The sequence below is a fragment of the Balaenoptera borealis genome (assembly GCF_965194805.1).
Source record: "Balaenoptera borealis genome assembly, chromosome: 16".
Classification (NCBI taxonomy): domain Eukaryota; kingdom Metazoa; phylum Chordata; class Mammalia; order Artiodactyla; family Balaenopteridae; genus Balaenoptera; species Balaenoptera borealis.
In genome coordinates, this window is record NC_138872.1 from 79,043,081 (window position 1) to 79,061,581 (window position 18,501).

General features: G+C 50.6%; 1 protein-coding gene across 1 annotated transcript in view; it reads right to left on the reverse strand.

The window, feature by feature from the left end:
* Nucleotides 1–11,103: 11,103 nt before the first annotated feature.
* The window catches only part of ELN (elastin), a 33,358-nt gene continuing 25,960 nt past the window's right edge, over nt 11,104–18,501 (reverse strand). Inside the window, 10 exon segments of the mRNA XM_082358559.1 lie at nt 11,104–12,133; nt 13,291–13,341; nt 13,985–14,014; nt 14,400–14,444; nt 14,978–15,031; nt 15,244–15,282; nt 15,815–15,898; nt 16,201–16,260; nt 16,346–16,417; nt 17,822–17,860. Coding sequence (XP_082214685.1) covers nt 12,090–12,133; nt 13,291–13,341; nt 13,985–14,014; nt 14,400–14,444; nt 14,978–15,031; nt 15,244–15,282; nt 15,815–15,898; nt 16,201–16,260; nt 16,346–16,417; nt 17,822–17,860 — 518 coding nt within the window. The 3' untranslated portion in view covers nt 11,104–12,089.

Here is an 18,501-nt window from a genome sequence, read left to right on the forward strand (position 1 = left end):
TCCTTCCTCCCTCCATCTCTCCTTCTTTCTTTTCCTCCCTCCCTCCTTCCCTCCTTTCTTAATATTCAGATTGATGCTGGTGCCCTCATTCTGTCTGCTGGTCAGATGACCCTAAAGCACTTATAGTAAATTATCCCAAGGAGGTGTGGAGGTCCTCGGAGGCTGGACAGCAACGTTTTTTGCTTGTTTGTTGCTTTACTATAGGGTATATGTCAGGCAGGGTCCTGGTAGGAAACCAAGAAGCACTCAGCAGGGATTACTGAGGAGAGTTTAATGAAGGGGATTTTACAACGGACTGGGCAGCATTAAGGGAAACCCATGAGGACACTCACGGCCTCAGGAGGTGGCAGCAGTTAGCACCCCTGGGTGAAGGGGCTTGGGAGAGGGCCCCAGTGCAGGGTGCAGGGGGATACTGAGTGGACCTAGAGGGGCCGTGGGCCTGTGCCTGGTTAGCTAGAGGATATCACCCAGTTTTATAACACAACTAACCCTTACAGAGTAGACTTGTGGCTGCAAAAGAGTCTTGAAAAGACAGCAGATTGAAGATGATGCTGATACTGCAAGACGAGCGAAAAGACAGAGCTGGCACTTCCCTCTCTTGTTGGAGCTCCTTGTCAGCCACGTTTCCCGGTGAAACCAAGGACCAACTCATCAGATCTGACACATTTGGTCACATTGCTCATCCAAGTTATTATTAAGTCTTTTTTTAACTGAAAGCAAAAAAGCAATTTTGTACTTTTAATAAATAAAAGCATTCAACTGTTGTTCATTTCATCTTTCGAACATTCTTCTTAAACTCTGCTTTTGCATTGTTATGTGATGAACATTTTTTATTATTTATATAGTCAATTATGTATGTAATTTATAAGTGAATGTGTCTGTGTGTGTGTTGGGGAACAAATATTAATTTGGGTGCAAATTAAGAGCTCTGGCTTGGATGTGTTAAGTTTTAGGTGTCTGTCTGCCATCCAAGTGGCAAATATGTGTGATATTTGCTCAAAAATATTTTACTGATGTGGTTCGTGATACAAGTTTTCTAGATGAGGGGTCCAGAGCCCTTTGGGAAAGACTCACTCCAGGTCAATGGTTAGGATTTGTCCAAATTGCCAAATTGATGCCTGGCTGAACACAGGCTGGTGACAAGAGGCTCCGTGGGGATACTCACTGGATTAGCCCAAGACTGTGACCCAGGGCAGGGGCCAGAGCCTGAACTGTCCTAGCCTAGGGAGGAAAAGAGAGCTGACATCATGGGATCCCTGCTGTCAGATGCAGCCTGCCCCCTTCTTGCCCACTCTGCGTGACATCACCCAGACACGTGGCTCGTTGACTCCCCTGCCCTCTCCTTGAGCTGCGGATGCAAGAACCCAAATATCTACTTGGCATCTCCACTTGGATGACAAACGGGCACCTCAAACTTAATGCATCCGGATCAGAGCTCTTAACTTGTGCCTGGATCTGCTCCTCCCCCAGTGTTTCTCATCTCAGTAAATGACATCCCTGTCCTTTAGTGGCTCAGCCAAAATTTGAAGGCATCCTCGACTTCTCTCTCCCTATTCCTTTTCCTTGCACTTGATTGATCCATCAGCAAATCCTATTGGCAGATCCTATTGGCTCCCTGTACAAAGCAGATCTAGAATTCCACCACTTGTCCCTGCACTCCTCTCTCCTCCCTGGTCTAGCTGGGTGTACAGTATGACGGCCCCTGAGTCATGCACCCCTGTGACCCTCCAGAGCCTCTGAAGGGTCAAAGTGTGACATTTCCTTGCTTTCAAACCCAAAGCCCTTACTGCAAGCTTTATGGGACCTAGTCCCTGGCTACTTCTTTGGCCATATTTCTTCTCTCCTTTGCTCTTTCTAGTTAACTACGGTGCACCTCTCTGCTCTTCTAACTTCCCAAGCTTGTGTTCATCACGGGGCCTTTGACCTGAGGTTAGGTGTCCCCAACCATCCCAGCTAACTTAACATTCTTTCTCACTCTCTGTCTCCTTCCCTGGCTTTTAATCCTCATAGCACTGATTCACCTGACGTTAGAATTAATCATTTATTCACTGTATTCGTTTCCTGTGGCTGTGGTCACAAATTATTTTGCTCACAGTTTTGGAGGCCAGAAGTCCTAACTCAGTGGCTTTGGGCTAAAAACAAGGGCTGCATTCCTTCCGGAGTCTCTAGAGGAGAAATCAGTTCCTTCCCCCTTCCGGCTACTTTTCTTTTTAAAACTGTGTCATCAAAACACATAATATAAACTTATCATCTTAACCATTTTTAAGTGTACGTTTCAATAGTGTTAAGTACAGTTGACCTTTGAATGATTCAGGGGTTAGAGGCACCAACACCCCCCCCCCCCCCCCGCTGCCCTCAACACACACACACACACACACACACACACACACACACACACACAGTGGAAAATCTGAACGCTGCTATCTCTGCCTCAAAAACAAAGGAATTGATAAATGACTCACCCAAGGCCAGGAAGCTGAAACCGTTTGGAGAGAATCAGGACTCAACCCGCTGTTCTTTTGATTCTACATATTATGATCTCTAATCGCACACAAACTTTTCCCCACACTTAGTTAAAGACCTGTAAAATGAAAATACAGGTGTTATATTTATTGAAAAAAAATCCGCATATAAGTGAACTCTCCCGGTTCAAACCAGCATTGTTCAAGGGTAAACTGTATATTCACACTGTTGTGAAACAGATCTCCAAAACTTTTTTTTTTAATCTTTTCTTTCGTTCTTTCTTTATATGGAATATAGTTGATTTACAGTGTTGTATTATTTTCAGGCATACAGCCCAGTGAATCATTTATACATGTACATTATCCACTTTTTTTTAAACATTCATTTCCCATATAGGTCATTACAGAGTCCAAAAATTTTTCATCTTGCAAATCTGAAGCTCTGTACCCATTAAACAAACTCCCTTCTTCCCCTCCCCCAGGCCCTGGTGACCACCATTCTACTTTCTGTTTCCATGAATTTGACTACTTTAGATGCTTCATATAAGTGGGATCACACAGTATTTGTCTGTGACTGGCTTATTTCAGTTAGCATAACGTCCCCTAGGTTCATCCATGTTGTAGCATGTGGCAGGATTTCCTTCCTTCCTTCCTTCCTGTATTTATTTATTTATTTAGGATTTCCTTCCTTTATAAGGCTGAATAATATTCCACTGTAGATATACAACACATTTTCTTTATTCATTCATCTGTTGTTGGATACGTAGGTTGTTTCCACAGCTTGGCTATTGTGGATAATGCTGCAATAAACATGAGAGTGCAAATATCTCTTCAAGATAGTGATTTCATTTCCTTCGGTTATATACCAGAAGTGGAATTGCTGGATCATATGATAGCTCTATTTTAATTTTTTTGAGGAACCTCCACACTGTTTTCCATGACGGTTGTTCCAACTTACATTCCCACTAGCAGTATACAAGGGTTCCCTTTTCTCCCCATCTTCTCCAACGCTTATCTTTTTTTTTTTTTTGATAATAGCCATTTAAACAGGTAGGGGGTGATATCTCATTGTGGTTTTGATTTGTACTTGCATGACCTGGTGATTGGTGATGCTGAGCACCTTTTCATATACTTATTGGCCCTTTATTTTTTTTTATTTTTTATTTTTTGTTTTATGTTGTGTTTGTTTTTTTTTTCCACACACACACACTGTATTTTATTTTTACAAGAGATAAATAGACTGACACCAAGCATTGTACATGGATGACCACAACAGAAGCAACAATGATTGCAATTACCAAACATGAAACACACTCATACTATGTCATAATATTGACATTCAGTCCAGTAATCCTCCACTGTAACAGCTCCTTTACTTTGCAGTGAAAATTGATTTGTATATTCTTTGCCTCTGAGTCCTTGTGGGATTTTTTTTTTTTTTTTAAATTCAGACAGAAAGTCACAAAAATTATACTCATCCTCATCAGTTCATTCAGTCCCATGTAATTAATTTTTTTTTTCATCTTGATCTTTTATTAGCACTTTTATGAGTTCATCAGTTTTTCATTAGAGTTCTGAAAATGCTTATTCATTCAGTTCAGCAGTACAGTCAGTTACCAGAAACCTGTACTTGTCAGAGTCTTTTCCATGAATTTCTTGAAGATGAAACCCTTTTATAGGAACATATTTGCAAAATCATCAGAGTACACCCAGAACTGTCTGTAAATGACAAAAGACTTAAAAATGACCACGGTTAAAGATTTGATGAAAGTTCGTAATAATGCAGTTGACAAGAAAATTAGTTATTTCTGAGATATACATTTTAAAGTAATAACTAGGATTATTACTTATAACATTATACCAGAACATATAAGATTTTTAGAAATTTCATGCAATGTCTGAAACATTTATATTAACATATTTCCATACATATTTCCATACAAATACAAATATAAGATTTTTAGAAATTTCATGCAATGTCTGAAACATTTATATTAACATATTTCCATACAAATACAAATATAAGATTTTTAGAAATTTCATGTAATGTCTGAAACATTTATATTAACATATTTCCATACATATTTCCATACAAATACAAATATAAGATTTTTAGAAATTTCATGTAATGTCTGAAACATTTACATTAACATATTTCCATACAAATAACCCAATGAAAGTTTAGTATTAGTTGTTTTGTTTGTTTTTTTATACTGCAGGTTCTTATTAGGCATCAATTTTATACACATCAGTGTATACATTTCAATCCCAATCGCCCAATTCAGCACACCACCATCCCCACCTCACCGCAGTTTTCCCCCCTTGGTGTCCATATGTCCATTCTCTACATCTGTGTCTCAACTTCTGCCCTGCAAACTGGCTCATCTGTACCATTTTTCTAGGTTCCACATACATGCATTAATATACGATATTTGTTTTTCTCTTTCTGACTTACTTCACTCTGTATGACAGTCTCTAGATCCATCCACGTCTCAACAAATGACTCAATTTCGTTCCTTTTTATGGCTGAGTAATATTCCATTGTATATATGTACCACAACTTCTTTATCCATTCGTCTGTTGATGGGCATTTAGGTTGCTTCCATGACCTGGCTATTGTAAATAGTGCTGCAATGAACATTCGGGTGCATGTGTCTTTTTGAATTACGGTTTTCTCTGGGTATATGCCCAGTAGTGGGATTGCTGGGTCATATGGTAATTCTATTTTTAGTTTTTTAAGGAACCTCCATATTGTTCTCCATAGTGGCTGTATCAATTTACATTCCCACCAACAGTGCAAGAGGGTTCCCTTTTCTCCACACCCTCTCCAGCATTTGTTGTTTGTAGATTTTCTGATGATGCCCATTTATTGGCCCTTTATATGTGCTCTCCTGAGAAAGGTCTGCTCAAGTTCTTTGCTTATTTTCAAATTAGTTCTTTTTCTTTTTTAAATGTTGAGTTTCTGGAGTTCCAGATATGTTTTGGATATTAACCTGTTATCAAATGTATGGTCTGAAAAGATTTTCTCCCATTTCATAGGTGGTCTCTTCATTCTGTTGATGGTTTCCTTTGCTCTGTGGAAACTTTTTAGTTTGATGCTGTCCCATTTGTCCATTTTCACTTTTGTCATCTGTGATCTTGGAGTCATAAGCAAAAAATCATTGCCCAGATCAATGTCAAGAAGCTTTTTCCCTATGCTTTCTTCTAGTAGTTTTACAGTTTCAGGTCTTATGTTTGTCTTTAATCCATTTTGAGTCGATTTTTGTGTTATGGTGTGAGATAAGTGTTCAGTTTCCTTCTTCTGCATCTGGATATTCAGTTTTACCAGCACCATTTATCGAAGAGACTATCCTTACCCCATTGTGTGTTTTTGGTACACTTGTTGAAAATCTGTTGATCGTAAATGCATGGATTTACTTCTGGGCTCTCTATTCTGTTCCATTGGTCTCTCTTTCTCTCTCTTTATTACTGTAGCTTTGTAATATATTTTGAAATCAGGAAGTATGATGCCTCCAGCTTTATTCTTCCTGTTCAAGATTGTTTTTGTTATTTGGGGTCCTACATGAATTTTAGGATTGTTTGTGGGAGGATATGGGCTGAAGACCTCCTATTCTGCCATCTTAATAGTGTCATTTCTCTGTAGTTTTCTCTTTTTGTAGTGTCTTGATTTTTTTTTTCTTTAATTAATTTATTTTATTTTTGGCTGCGTTGGGTCTTCGTTGCCACACACGGGCTTTCTCTAGTTGTGGCAAGCAGGGGCTACCTTCGTTGCAGTGCACAGGCTTCTCACTGCGGTGGCTTCTCTTGTTACGGAGCACAGGCTCTAGGCATGTGGGCTCAGTAGTTGTGGTGCACAGGCTTAGTGCTCCGCGGCATGTGGGATCTTCCTGGACCAGGGCTCGAACCCATGTCCCCTGCATTGGCAGGCGGATTCTTAACCACTGCACCACCAGGGAAGCCCTCTTCTTGTAGTGTCTTTGTCTGGCTTTGGTATCAGGGTAACGCTGGCCTCTTGGAATGAACTTGGAACTGTTTCTCCTCCTCAATCTTTTGGAAGAGTTTCAGGAGAATTGGTATAAATTCATCTTTAAATATTTGGTAGAATTCACCAGTGGAAACCATCTGGTCTTGACTTTTCTTTGTTGGGAGGATTGATTACTGATTCATTCTCCTTTCTTGTCATTGGTCTCTTCAGATTTTCCATTTTTTCACAATTCAGTCTTGGCAGGTTGTGTGTTTTTAGGAATTTATTCATTTCTTTAGGTTATTCAATTTGTTGGCATACAATTCTTCCAGCTTCTTTTAAGGATACTTGTGATAGCATTTAGGGCCCAGCAGGATAATCTCCCCATCTCAAGATCCTTAACTTAATCACATCTGCAAAGACTCTTTCTCCATATAAGGTAACTGTTAGGGGCTAAATTGCATCCCCCCTAAAATTCATATGTAGAAGTCCCAACCCCCAGCAACTTCAGAATGTCACTGTATTTGGAGATAGAATCTTTAAAGAGGCAATTAGGTTAAAACAGGTCATCAGAATGGGCCTTAATCCACTATGACTGACATCCTTATAAGGAGAGGAGAGTAAGAGACTTATATGCACAGAGGGAAGACCATGTGAGGACACAGGGAGAAGACAGCCACCTACATGCCAAGGAGAGAGGCCTCAGGAGAAACCAACCCTGTGGACACCTTGATCTTGGACTTCCAGCGTCCAGAACTGTGAGAAAATAAATTTCTGCCACCCAGCCTGTGGCAATTTGCTATGACAGCCTGAGCAGACTAATAACAGTAATATTTACAAGGTTTCAGGGATTAGGACCTGGAGATCTTTGAAGCTATTATCAGCCTAGCACATTTGCTTACCATTACCACCTCTCTACCAGAGTGTGTAACTAATGAAAGCAGGGAGTTTAAACTATTTTGATCTCAAAACAATGTCTATCCTTAGGGAGTTGCATTCTGGTGGGGAGAGTCAGACAATAAACAAAGACGCAAAGTGTATTGTGCTATGTGGTGACATGATGGGTACTGGTGATGGGTGCTCTGGAAAAAGAGGAGGCAGGGCCAAGTCACTGGTCTCCCAAGTGGGGGAGGAAGGTATAGTTTGCAATTTTATTTAATTATCATTATTATTTTTGGCCGCACTGCACGGCTTGCAAGATCCTAATTCCCTGACCAGGGATTGAACCCCCCTCCTTTGCAGTGAAAGCTCGGAATCCTAACCACTGGACCGCCAGGGAACTCCCTATAGTTTGCAGGTTTAGAAAGGGGGTCAGGGAAGGACTTTCTGAGAAGGTGACATTTGAATCAAGACCTGAAAGAGGTGAGGATGCCAAGCGCGCTGATAACGGAGGGAAGAGCTTTCTGGGCAGGAGAGACAGCAGACGTGGAGGCTGCAGAGGGGTGGCCTGTTGCCTGCAGGGAAGGGAAGAGGGCAGTGTAACCACACGGCCTGGCAGGGGGCCGAGTAGCAGGATGCTGGTCAAACAGCTGGTCAGAACACCTGGTCCAACTCAGGTAGGGGCTCCTCGGCCATTGAAAGGCCTCTGGCTTGGGCCCCGAATGAGACGGGAGCCACAGCAGGATTTTGAGCAGATGTGTGACCTGAGCTGACTTATGTTTTAAGAGGATTGTTTTGGCTGCTGTGTGGAGAGAAGGCTGAAGGGGAGCCAGGGCAGAATCAGGGAGCCGAGTCTGGAAGCTGTGTCAGTCACCCGGGCAAGAACTGCTGGTGGACCAGGGCATGGGGTTGGGAGGGGTGGTTGAACTCTGGTTATCTTCTGAAGGCAGTGACCCAGGATTTGCTGGTGAATCTAGTGTGGGCCGTGGGAGGAGAAGAAGTCTCCAAATCTGCTGGCCTGAACCACTGGAGCTGCTGTTTACTGAGATGGAGAAGGTGGGGAGGAGAGCAGGTTTTGGCGGGGGTGGGCGGACCCATGCTACGCAGGATTATGAGACTTCCAGGTGGAGATGTTAAGAACTGACCTTGAACGTGCAAGTCCAGAGTTCAGGGGAGAGGTCTGCACTGGAGGTGTCAGTTTGGGAACTGCCAACGCATACGCGGTATTTAAAGCCATGAATTATGAGAAATCGAAGCAGGGAGTCGCCAGGGCTGAATGCTGGGGCTGGCCAACTTTCAGAGGCTGGAGAGCTGCAGAGGGATGAGCAAGGGATCTTTTGTTTTGTTTTGTTTTTTGATTTATCTTTTCTATTTTCAGGACTTTCTCCCATAGACCTGTATCATCCAATACTGTGGCTATTTACACTTAAAAATTTAAATTAAAAAACAAAATTAAAAATTCAATTCCTTAGTCTCACTAGTCATATTTTTAGAGCTCAAGAGCCCACGTAGCTAGTGGTTACACACTGGACACAGCAGATAGAGGACATTTCCGTCATCACAGAAAGTTCTGTGGACGGTGCTGCTATAGACCAACTCACACTGACATGTAGGAAAGATACGTACACACAAATGTCCAGGACAGCATTGGTCATAATAGCAAAGTGATTAAATAAATACAACAGATATAGTTACTGGTATGTTAACTCCATGAGGAAAGGGATTTTTGCCCATTTTGTTTACTACTGTATATTCAGCTTCTAAAACGGTACCTATTGCATGGTAGGTAACTCCATAAGTATTTGTTAAATGAATATACAGCTGATAAGGAATGATCTTTGAAACATAGTTTTGATTAAAATAACACCAAAATGCTGAGTAATGCAACTAGTATGTGTATATGTTTGTGCATGATGAATAGATGTCTCTGGAAGGGAGGGTGACCAACTATCCCAATTTGCCTGTGGCTGAGGGGTTTCCCAGGATGAGCAAGGGATCTTTTTGCTGAACAAGTGAACGAATGAATGAATCTGGTTTGCCACTACTCTTGGGCAGGCTGTCACTCCTCACTGACTGTCACAGCAGCCCCCCACCCCGTGGTCTCCTTTAACCTACCCCCTACCCGCTTCTGATCCATCCTTCGCCTTTCCTCGGCTCTGCTCCCTCCCACCAGGCAGTCAGAACCATCACAGGGCTGCCCTTCCTGCTTGAAAGGCCTGACCCTCCCTACTCTCTGCTCTATTCTCTGCCTAGTAGATTGCTTCCTGTGCTCTGCTGTCCTCTGGGAAGCTGTCCCTGAGCATCGCCCCACCCCCTTGCTCTTTCCACAGGGTCCTTGTGCGCAGGCGCACGGATACCCATACAGCCGTCTGCTGCCGTCTGCACGGCAGACTGCACCCACACTCCCGACAAACAGCTCCCTCGCCATCCTTCTGGCCTCCACGAGTGCCCACTGGCCATGGGGTTCGCTCTCAGGGGAACGGATGCACACATGAGGCCATGTGGGCCCTGGAAGTGGAGTTGGTGGTCTGCGGAGGAAATTCCAGAATCTGGTACCCAAGAGTGTGCTCTAGAAGGGAGTTGTGGGCTCCAGGGGGGCACATCCCCATGCTCTGTGGATTTGTAGCCCTGAGGGGAGGGGGACGACCCTGGGGAATTGGTGCATCCAAGGGTAGTACTGAGCCTCCTGTTGCCACCTGCAGGGTGTCATTTGTTATGCTTTGTAAGGAAGTAAAGTGGTGCCCTAGTGGCCATGTGTGACAGTGAGTCTTCCTTAGAGGGGATGTTTAGAGGGAAACATCCATCTGTTTTTCTGAGGTCGGGCCATTTCTTCTTTTTTTTTTTTTTTTTTAATTTAATTTATTTATTTATGGCTGTGTTGGGTCTCAGTTTCTGTGCGAGGGCTTTCTCTAGTTGCGGCAAGCGGGGGCCACTCTTCATTGCGGTGCGCGGGCTTCTCACTATCGCGGCCTCTCTTGTTGCGGAGCACAGGCTCCAGATGCGCAGGCTCAGTAATTGTGGCTCACGGGCCTAGTCGCTCCGTGGCATGTGGGATCTTCCCAGACCAGGGCTCGAACCCGTGTCCCCTGCATTGGCAGGCAGATTCTCAACCACTGTGCCACCAGGGAAGCCCTGGGCCATTTCTTTTCTCTCTGCAAGGCTGTTCACCAAGGCCAAGGGTTTGGTCTGGACAGAAGGGTCATTTTTGTTTTCTCCATCTGTACTCTCAGCATCTAGAGGCCAAGGATTTGGACCTAAGGGGTGAGGGCTGGGGAAGGAGTGTCTGGGTGGGTGAACCCACATCCTCAGAGGAATGAGACCCACTGTGGGTGGGCATGTGTAGGGCTGGCTGCTCTGCTTCCCCTACAAAGGGATTATCATTATTAAAGGACACGCTGAACTAGGAGACGGATCAATTCACCAGAAGCCAACGGCAGGCGATTGGCAGCCCCCTAAATACATTTTGAACAGGTTCCCCAAGGCCGAACCCTGTTCCCTACCCGGACCAGGAGCTGAAGGCAGATGAGGGATTACAAAGGAGGCCAAGACATAGTTTCCTTTAAAAGGTTTTCATTTATTGGTCTTTTCTGAAGCAGTTAATTCTCTTTTCTTATTTAAAAAAAAAAAATGTGTGTTTCACTCAGAGTTATACCAAAGTGATTAAAATGAATCTTCTACTGGGGATGTAGCTCCCCAGATCAGAAAAAAAAAAAAAAAAAAAAAAAGTTTTTTTTTCCCCATGAACCACAAAAATAAAACCAAAGGAGAGCATCAACAATCAAAAATAATCCCCAAATATCCAGGACAAAAAATAAAATATTTATTGATCTATCACAGCGAGACACAAAGAGATGGGCGGGGCAGGGGGGGAAATGCTCTGAAGTACAGTGGCTCCAGGGGGGGGACCGGGGATACAGTACTGCGTGGGGGGAGACCCAGTTTTGGGGGGAGATTCCTGCTGCCCCAGTCGGCACAGCCCCTCACAACCTGGGCTCAGGGCCCCTACGTAGGGGTGTGTGTGGTGGGGCAGAGGCAGGGCACAGGCTGCCATGACAGGTTAATCGAGTTGATGGTAGGGGCGCCCAGCCAGCTAGCGGTGCCGGGCAGCCAAATGGGGGCCAGGACGGATGGACGGATGGGCAGACGGGCGGATGAATTCCACAAGAGCAAGAGGGCTATTCCCAATGGGGGGAATCTTCCAACCTGAAGGTGCCCCAGACATGGGGAATAGCGACTGGTAGGGGAGAGTGGGCCAAGGGGGCCAAGAGATCGTGTGACCGAATCCAGCTTGAGGGTTTCGATGCTTGGGTACCAACTGGACCGCAGCCAGAGGGGGGTCCTGGTGGGCAGGGGGAGGTGAGACTGCCCAGGAAGTGTCTGCACCATCTTCAGAGGAGCCCCAGGGAAGGGGTTCCCTAAGGGGCTGCCCTTCCCTCCTCCCTCCCCGCAGGAAGAATGAGAGCACCAGTACGTAGCACCAAGTTCCCTTGGAGATGGAGTGTGTGGAGGGGGAGCTCCTGGGTGGGAAGGGGGTGGGGGTAGGGGCCAAGCCCACCCACCCCTTGCCTCTGAAGCAGGGGGCTTCCAGGGGCCCACTTGGCCACCACTCTCTTGTTTCCTTGCCCTGTGGATTTCCAAGGCCACCCTGCCTGCCCTGTTCCCTCCTGGGGTGGGAACTTAGGAGGGGGCATGGGATGGGGGTGGGGGGTCACAAAGGGTTTACATTCTCCACCAAGCAGTAGCACCAACGTTGATGAGGTCGTGAGTCAGGGGTCCTGGGAAGCTCACTTTCTCTTCCGGCCACAGGCTTTCCCCAGGCAGGCCCCAGCTGGGTGCGGGGAGGCACACGCAAGGGTCAGTCTTGGTTGCTTCTCAAGCCCTTGCCCACTCCCCCCAACCCCAAGCTGTTCTTAGCACCCACATCATCACAGCAGGGAACAGAGGCTCCAAGAAGCCACGGGAAGCCTGGACACGACCCCAGGCCCCTCTCTGAACTCTTCCGCTGTACAGACTCCCACTGGGCAGGTGGGTGGTAGCAGGACTCCTGCCCTCTTGAGCGGAGGGTCTGATTGGTTAACCTTATTTCAAATCATCAAGGCACCGAAGTCTGGTAGTAGGGCCTGGGGTAGCGCCTACCCTTGGGGGAGCTCGATGTGGCTCATTACTGCCACCTGGTGGCAGCGAGCACCATCTTTCTCTCTCTCTGTGAAGCTCATCCAGGGTGTTTGTTGGGAAAGAAAGCCAACAAAAAGAAAGCTTGTGTGACAGGACCACAGGCACCAGCTGGTGCCTGACTGAGAGCTGGGCGCCCTGGACGAGGTCAGGCTGCTCTTGCCTCTGCCTCTCCCTGCCCTGGCCCGGGCTGTCGCATCTGCTCAGCGGGAAGCAGGTGGCGGGGGAAGGGGATCCCAGCCTGAGCTGGGCACAGGGGCGGAGCTGGGGCTTCTCTGGGTCTCTTTTGGGCATCGTTGGGAGATGCCTGGGGGGTGGTGATCAGACCCCCCACGCACACACTGCCAGAGGCACATCTGCATCTTGGAGCAAGGGTGTGGCTCTGGGCCGCCTCTGCCCACCCTGCCGGGTCCACCCCTCTGACCCCCTGACTCCAGGGCTCCCTTTGTTGTCGCCTCCATTCTCTCTCTCCTTCTCTGCCCCTCCCAGCCCCTCCCTCCTCCTCATCCCTTCTCTTTCTCTTGGCTCCTCCCTGCAGGGGCGGGTGTGGGTACCAGGGAGGGAGGGGCTGCCAGGCCTGGCCTGGATGAGCCTGGAGGGTCCTGGGCCCACTCTCAGCTCTGCGTGTCTGTGTCGCAGGTAGAAGAACGGGTGGGTAAGGTGTCCAGCTCTGCCCCAGCTTCCCCACTCCCTGCCAGGCCTCGTCTGAGGTGCTGCCCTCTCTCCCAGGCTGATGGGTCCCATCACTCTGCCTCTGCCCGACACCCACCCTCCCACCCCCCGCCCACTTCCAGGGGCTGAGTCTCTACTCACCTTGGTATCCCAGGGCTCCCAGAGCCCCTCCATAGAGCTTGGGAGGTTTGCCTGTGGAGGGAAAGCCGGGATTGGGGAGGAGGCCAGGCCTTCCCGCCTCTCCCAGACACCCCACCCCAACCCCCCGCCCCTCCACGCGCCTCCATCTTGCAGCAGCGGGTTCCAAAGGCCTCTCTGACCCCGGCCCTACCCTCCTGTCCAACCTCGCTCCTTGCAGATGGCCTGCTGCCTGTGGAGGACTGAGCAGCTCTGCGGCGCCTTCTCCCACCACAGTCAGACCCTGGCCACGCCTCCCAGGGGCAGCCTTACCCCCCACTGACAGGCTCCAGGCTCAGCCTCCCTGACCACCTGCTTGAAGAGGCCTTGTTCTTCCCCTACAGTTTCTTTCCTTTTCTATGGGACCTTGTCAACCTCTCTGGTTAGACCTTAAGACCCGGGCTGACCCAGGTCCCTGTCTCACTCCTGGTGCCCAGTCGAGTGCCCGGCTGGGAGCCCCAGGACCCATATCCCCACATCCCAGGGTTGACTTCAGCTTCTGTGATTCCCCGTGGAGCTCCCTCGGGTCCCCACGCCAGAGGGCCAGCCCAGGGCCGTGGCTGCACTAGCCGCTCCCTCAGCAGGATCGACCCCCGCCCTGCGAAGGAGCTCAGGGCTCTGCTTGAACTGGGGCCCCTTGTTCTTATGATAGACTCACCACCGACTCCCAGGCCCCCAGCTCCGCCACCTACAAGGCAAGGAGAGGGGTCGTGAGTGTGCCCACCTCTGGGGTGCCCGCCAAGCCCTCCCGGGCAGCCTGGGCCTCGTCTGAGAGGGGCCAAGTTCTGGGCTTGGGTGTTGGAAGCCCTTGGCTTTGCCTCTATCAGTGACTGTGTGACCTTGAGCGTGTCCCTGGCACTCTCTGAACCTCAGTTTGCCACATATGAACGTGGTGTGTTGGAAAAGCTGATGCTCCCTGGCCCGGCACGGGAGGGAGAGGAGAAGGGGAAACCCAACTCTGTGCGATCTGAGGGCGTGGGGTACCCTTCGGGTCCTGGCTCAGCCCTTCTGAGCAGGAGATGAACCAGGGAAGGAGGAAGGATGGGGCTCAGGGCGGGGGAGTCTGGTCATACCTGGGAAAATAGGAGACAGTCCGAAGCCAGGCCTTGCTGCGACACCTGCAGGAGGGGTTTGGGGTTGGTGGGGGGCAGGGCCCACCCCATCCTTGCCACCTATTGCCTCTCCGACTAGGACCACCTCCTCCCACCGCCTCCTCCCCACTGCCAAAGCAGCTTTCTTAACAAAGCTGGTGCCCTCCTGGCATCCTGGGGTGCGGCTCCATGGCCTCAGCTCGTCGGCCTGGTGTCGGAGGCACATGTGTCCGCCTGACCCTGAGGCCTGCCCCTCTGCCCAGGATGCCTCCTTTCCCGGACTGTCCCCTCCACCCTCTCGCTGTGTCCCTGTGCCAGATGCAGCTGCAGATCCCGGACTGTCCCCTCCACCCTCTCGCTGTGTCCCTGCGCCAGATGCAGCTTCAGATCCCGGACTGTCCCCTCCACCCTCTCGCTGTGTCCCTGCGCCAGATGCAGCTTCAGATCCCGGACTGTCCCCTCCACCCTCTCGCTGTGTCCCTGCGCCAGATGCAGGTAGGCAGCCAGGCCTCCTCCAGGGCCGGCCGAGCTGAGGATTTCACAGCGGAGGTGGTCCCTACCTCCAAGTGGGAACGGCCTGCCGGCGCCTAGGAAACCTCCAAGGCCAGCGGCACCTGAGAAGAGGGCAGATGGGGGTCAGGACGAGCCACAGTTTAAGGGACCCTGGGCATCCCCTCTGGGGTCTGGGGTCAGGGATCTCCCGGATGTGCCTTCAGGGGTATCGTGAGCAGGACTGAGGCCTGCGCCGGGGCGGGGACAGGGCAGTGGGGGTGGGGCATAAGCAGCCTGCAGGCCTGGGCAGAGGGAGGCATCGGGAGCAACTCACCATATTTGGCTGCTTTAGCAGCTGCAGCTGGGGACACACCTGGGGAGATGGGGAGCATGAGGGCCCAGGAATATCTCCTCCCTCCCCAAGTCATGTCCCCCTCCTGACCTGCTCACCGATCTGCCATCTGCCTACTGACTCATCCTTCCACCATCCCTCCACCCCGCCTTCATCCGTCCATCTTTCCAGAAGTCTTTATTAAGCTCCTACTGTGTGGCCAGCCTTGTGGAGTACACGGGGTAAGAGACTTCAGGTCAGGTCAGGTAGGGAGACACAATGATGACCCAAGAGAGAGAGAAATGTTAACATAAGGTCCACCATGATGGCAGAGACTTTGGGAAGGTAATTTCCCTCCAAGCTTTGCTTTTCTTCTCTGGAAAATGGGCATAACCATCTCTATCCTAATGAACTCCCACTTGAGGTGGTTGGGTGAATTGAAAGAGAGGGAGAGGACTGGGACACCCAGCTGCAAGGGGCAGCCCTCGCTAAGCCTGCTCAGGCCCCTCCAAATGCTGCAGGAGCCCAGAGAAGGGGGCGGTCATGCACTCACTGATTCCAGGGTACCCCTTACCTCCAAGGCCCGCAGCCCCTGGGACAACTCCAAGCCCTCCGACTCCGAGCCCACCGACTCCGAGCCCACCGGGTACCCCCAGCCCTGAGGAGAGAGCTGTGCATTAAGCCCCGCACGTGAGAGCAGCTGGTCTGTCCGCGGTGGGGTGCGGGAGGAGGTGGGGGGGGGTGGGGAGATCATCCCAGGACCCAGGTGGAGCCTGAGCCCCCAGGGCCTTGGAGGGCTAGTGGGGCCAGGAGGTGGGCCGGGCCCCTGGGAGACGATGCCCCTGAGGGCCTCAGGAACAGGTCAGGGAATATGTGCTCCATGGTGCGTGGTCAGAACCCCTCCCCTCCTGTCAAAGCCTAGAAGCCTGGCGGCAGCCCCCGCCTCAAGCCTGTGCTCACCAAACTGGGCGGCTTTGGCGGCAGCTTTGGCGGCAGCAGCCACAGCATCAGGTCCGGCTCCTGGGGACACAGAGGGGGCTCAGGGAGGGACTCTCCATGGGTCAGTCTCCCTCAATGCCCAGCCTGTCCTGGGGTTTCAACTCACCTACCACACCACCTGGGACACCGACTCCGCCAAGACCTCCAACGTCTCCAAGGGCCCCAGGCACTCCTGCTCCTGTGGAGAGAGGACAAAAAGTCAATCCTCCCCTTTCTGAAGGACGGGGTCTCCCGGCCCCAGGGCTACTAGGCAAGTAGACAGGTGGCTGAGGCCATGCGACCTAGTGGAAGGAGCATTGGACAGAAGTCCATAACCAGACACCTGGGTCTGAGGTCCAGCTCTGCCCTGACCCATCGGGCAAGGGCACACCCCCTTGAGCCTCAGCCTGCCTGTCTCCTCTCCTTCCTCCCGGCCTGGTGCTGGGAACTGCAGGTGGTCACAGTGGTGGCTGTGGCCACAGGCTGCCAAGGGTGGAGGACTAGTCTCAGGTCCTGACAGCCCTGGGTTTGAATCTGGTTTCTCCACTCATCATAGCTGTCACCTCTCTGAGCCGCAGAGTTGCATCTCTATAAAGGAGATGATGATCCTTACGCCTGCTCACCTATAGGTGTTTGAAGAGTGAAAGGACCTCTGAGTGTGAACCACTGTCCAGTACAGAGCTGCCAGGAGCGGCAGCAGCAGGAGTTACAGCTAGCGCTTTAGGGGGACACTCATGGTCTGTGTGTCACACTTATCAGACTGCTCCGGGCAGCAGGAAAGGTAGGTACTATTAGCCCCATTTCGCAGATGAGAAAATTGAGGCACAGCAGTGGTTAAGCAATGTGTTCAAGGTTTCATGGGCAGGAAATGACTTCGGAGCCAGAGCCCTTAACTGCTCTGTTTCCCTGGCAATGGCTGCCGAACTCAGGCCAGCAGAGCCGCCAGCGAGGAACAGGAGAGGGGCCTGTGGGTCATCAGTCCCGCCGTGGGCGGGGGCTGAGGAAGCTGGGATTTTCCGAGGTAGAAACTGGCCCCACGTGGACCGGCCAGGCCTGGTTGGCAGTTCCCTGGCGGAGGCCCCGGCCCAGATCCCAGGAGGCCGGGAATGCAAGGGGACATAGACAGTGTGGATCTGGCCAGGCGGGGCTGCCCGAGTGCCAAGTGTGGGGGGAGGGCAGGTCTGCCACGTCCTCGTGGCTCGTGGCGGGCGCAGTCATGCTGACAGGGAGGCAGGGGCCCAGATGAGGAGTCCTGGCTTTGCTGGGAGAGCAGCCCCAGCCCCTCCCTGGCCTTGGGCCCCATGAAACTGTCAGGGTCTGAGGGGTCTTAGGGACCATGGTCCTCACCAAAGTGAAACTGCCCCCAGCGGGGCTGGAAATGTGAAGAGCGGTTTTGGTTGTCCTGGGGCTGGAGGCACTCTAGGCATTTAGTGGGCAGGAGCCAGAGTCTGCTGAACCATCATTAATGCTTCCTAGAAACTGCCTTTTTCCATCCTGACCATCCCAACCCTGCGCTGTAGGCTCCAGGCACTGGGCCCTGGCCCAGGGGGAGGGGAGCTGGGTGACCAGGTGCTGTCAGGGATGGTGTGTGGGGTGCACTCACCGTACTTGGCAGCTTTAGCTGCGGCCAGGGCTCCAGGTACTGGGGAAAAGGGCAAAAGGAAGAGTGGGGTGGTCAGCAGCTGAGCTCTGTGCCTGGGGATTCTGCTTCCTCCAGGGAGTCCTCCTTGACTTCCTCAGCCTTCTTTGCTTCTCTCAAAGCCCTGAAGCTGTGGCTCTGCAGCCAGGAGCTCACCCAGCCAAGTACAGAGCTTCAGTGTCTAACTGTGCCTCTACCAGTCTGGTCTGGGGGTGCTTGAGGGCTGAACTGTGCCTCCTCCTTCCATCTGTCCCCTCCCGTCTCCTCTAGGCCCGGCGTGGTCTGCCTGAGGCTGGACATAGAGCAGGCTCAGTAACTAGTAGATGAAGAGCTAGAGTTCCTAGTGGCCCCCTTGCCACAGCACACTGCTGAAGGGGCGCCAGGCTAGCCCACCCACACCACTGATCCCAGGGACCTCCAGCCTCCTTCCTTGGGTGGTGGGCTTCTTCTCAGTTTGGAGCCCTGGCACCCTTCCACTGAGGAGACAGAAACTCTGAAATCTGGCAGAAGAGGACCCTTCGCCTGGCCTGCCCACATCCTGTTACCCCAGTTGTCTCTAACTGCTCAGGAGAACCTAATGGAGAATTTATTGCACACCTCTGAGTGGAGGGGACGTGCTGGGAGGAGAGGTCTCCCTCCTCTGA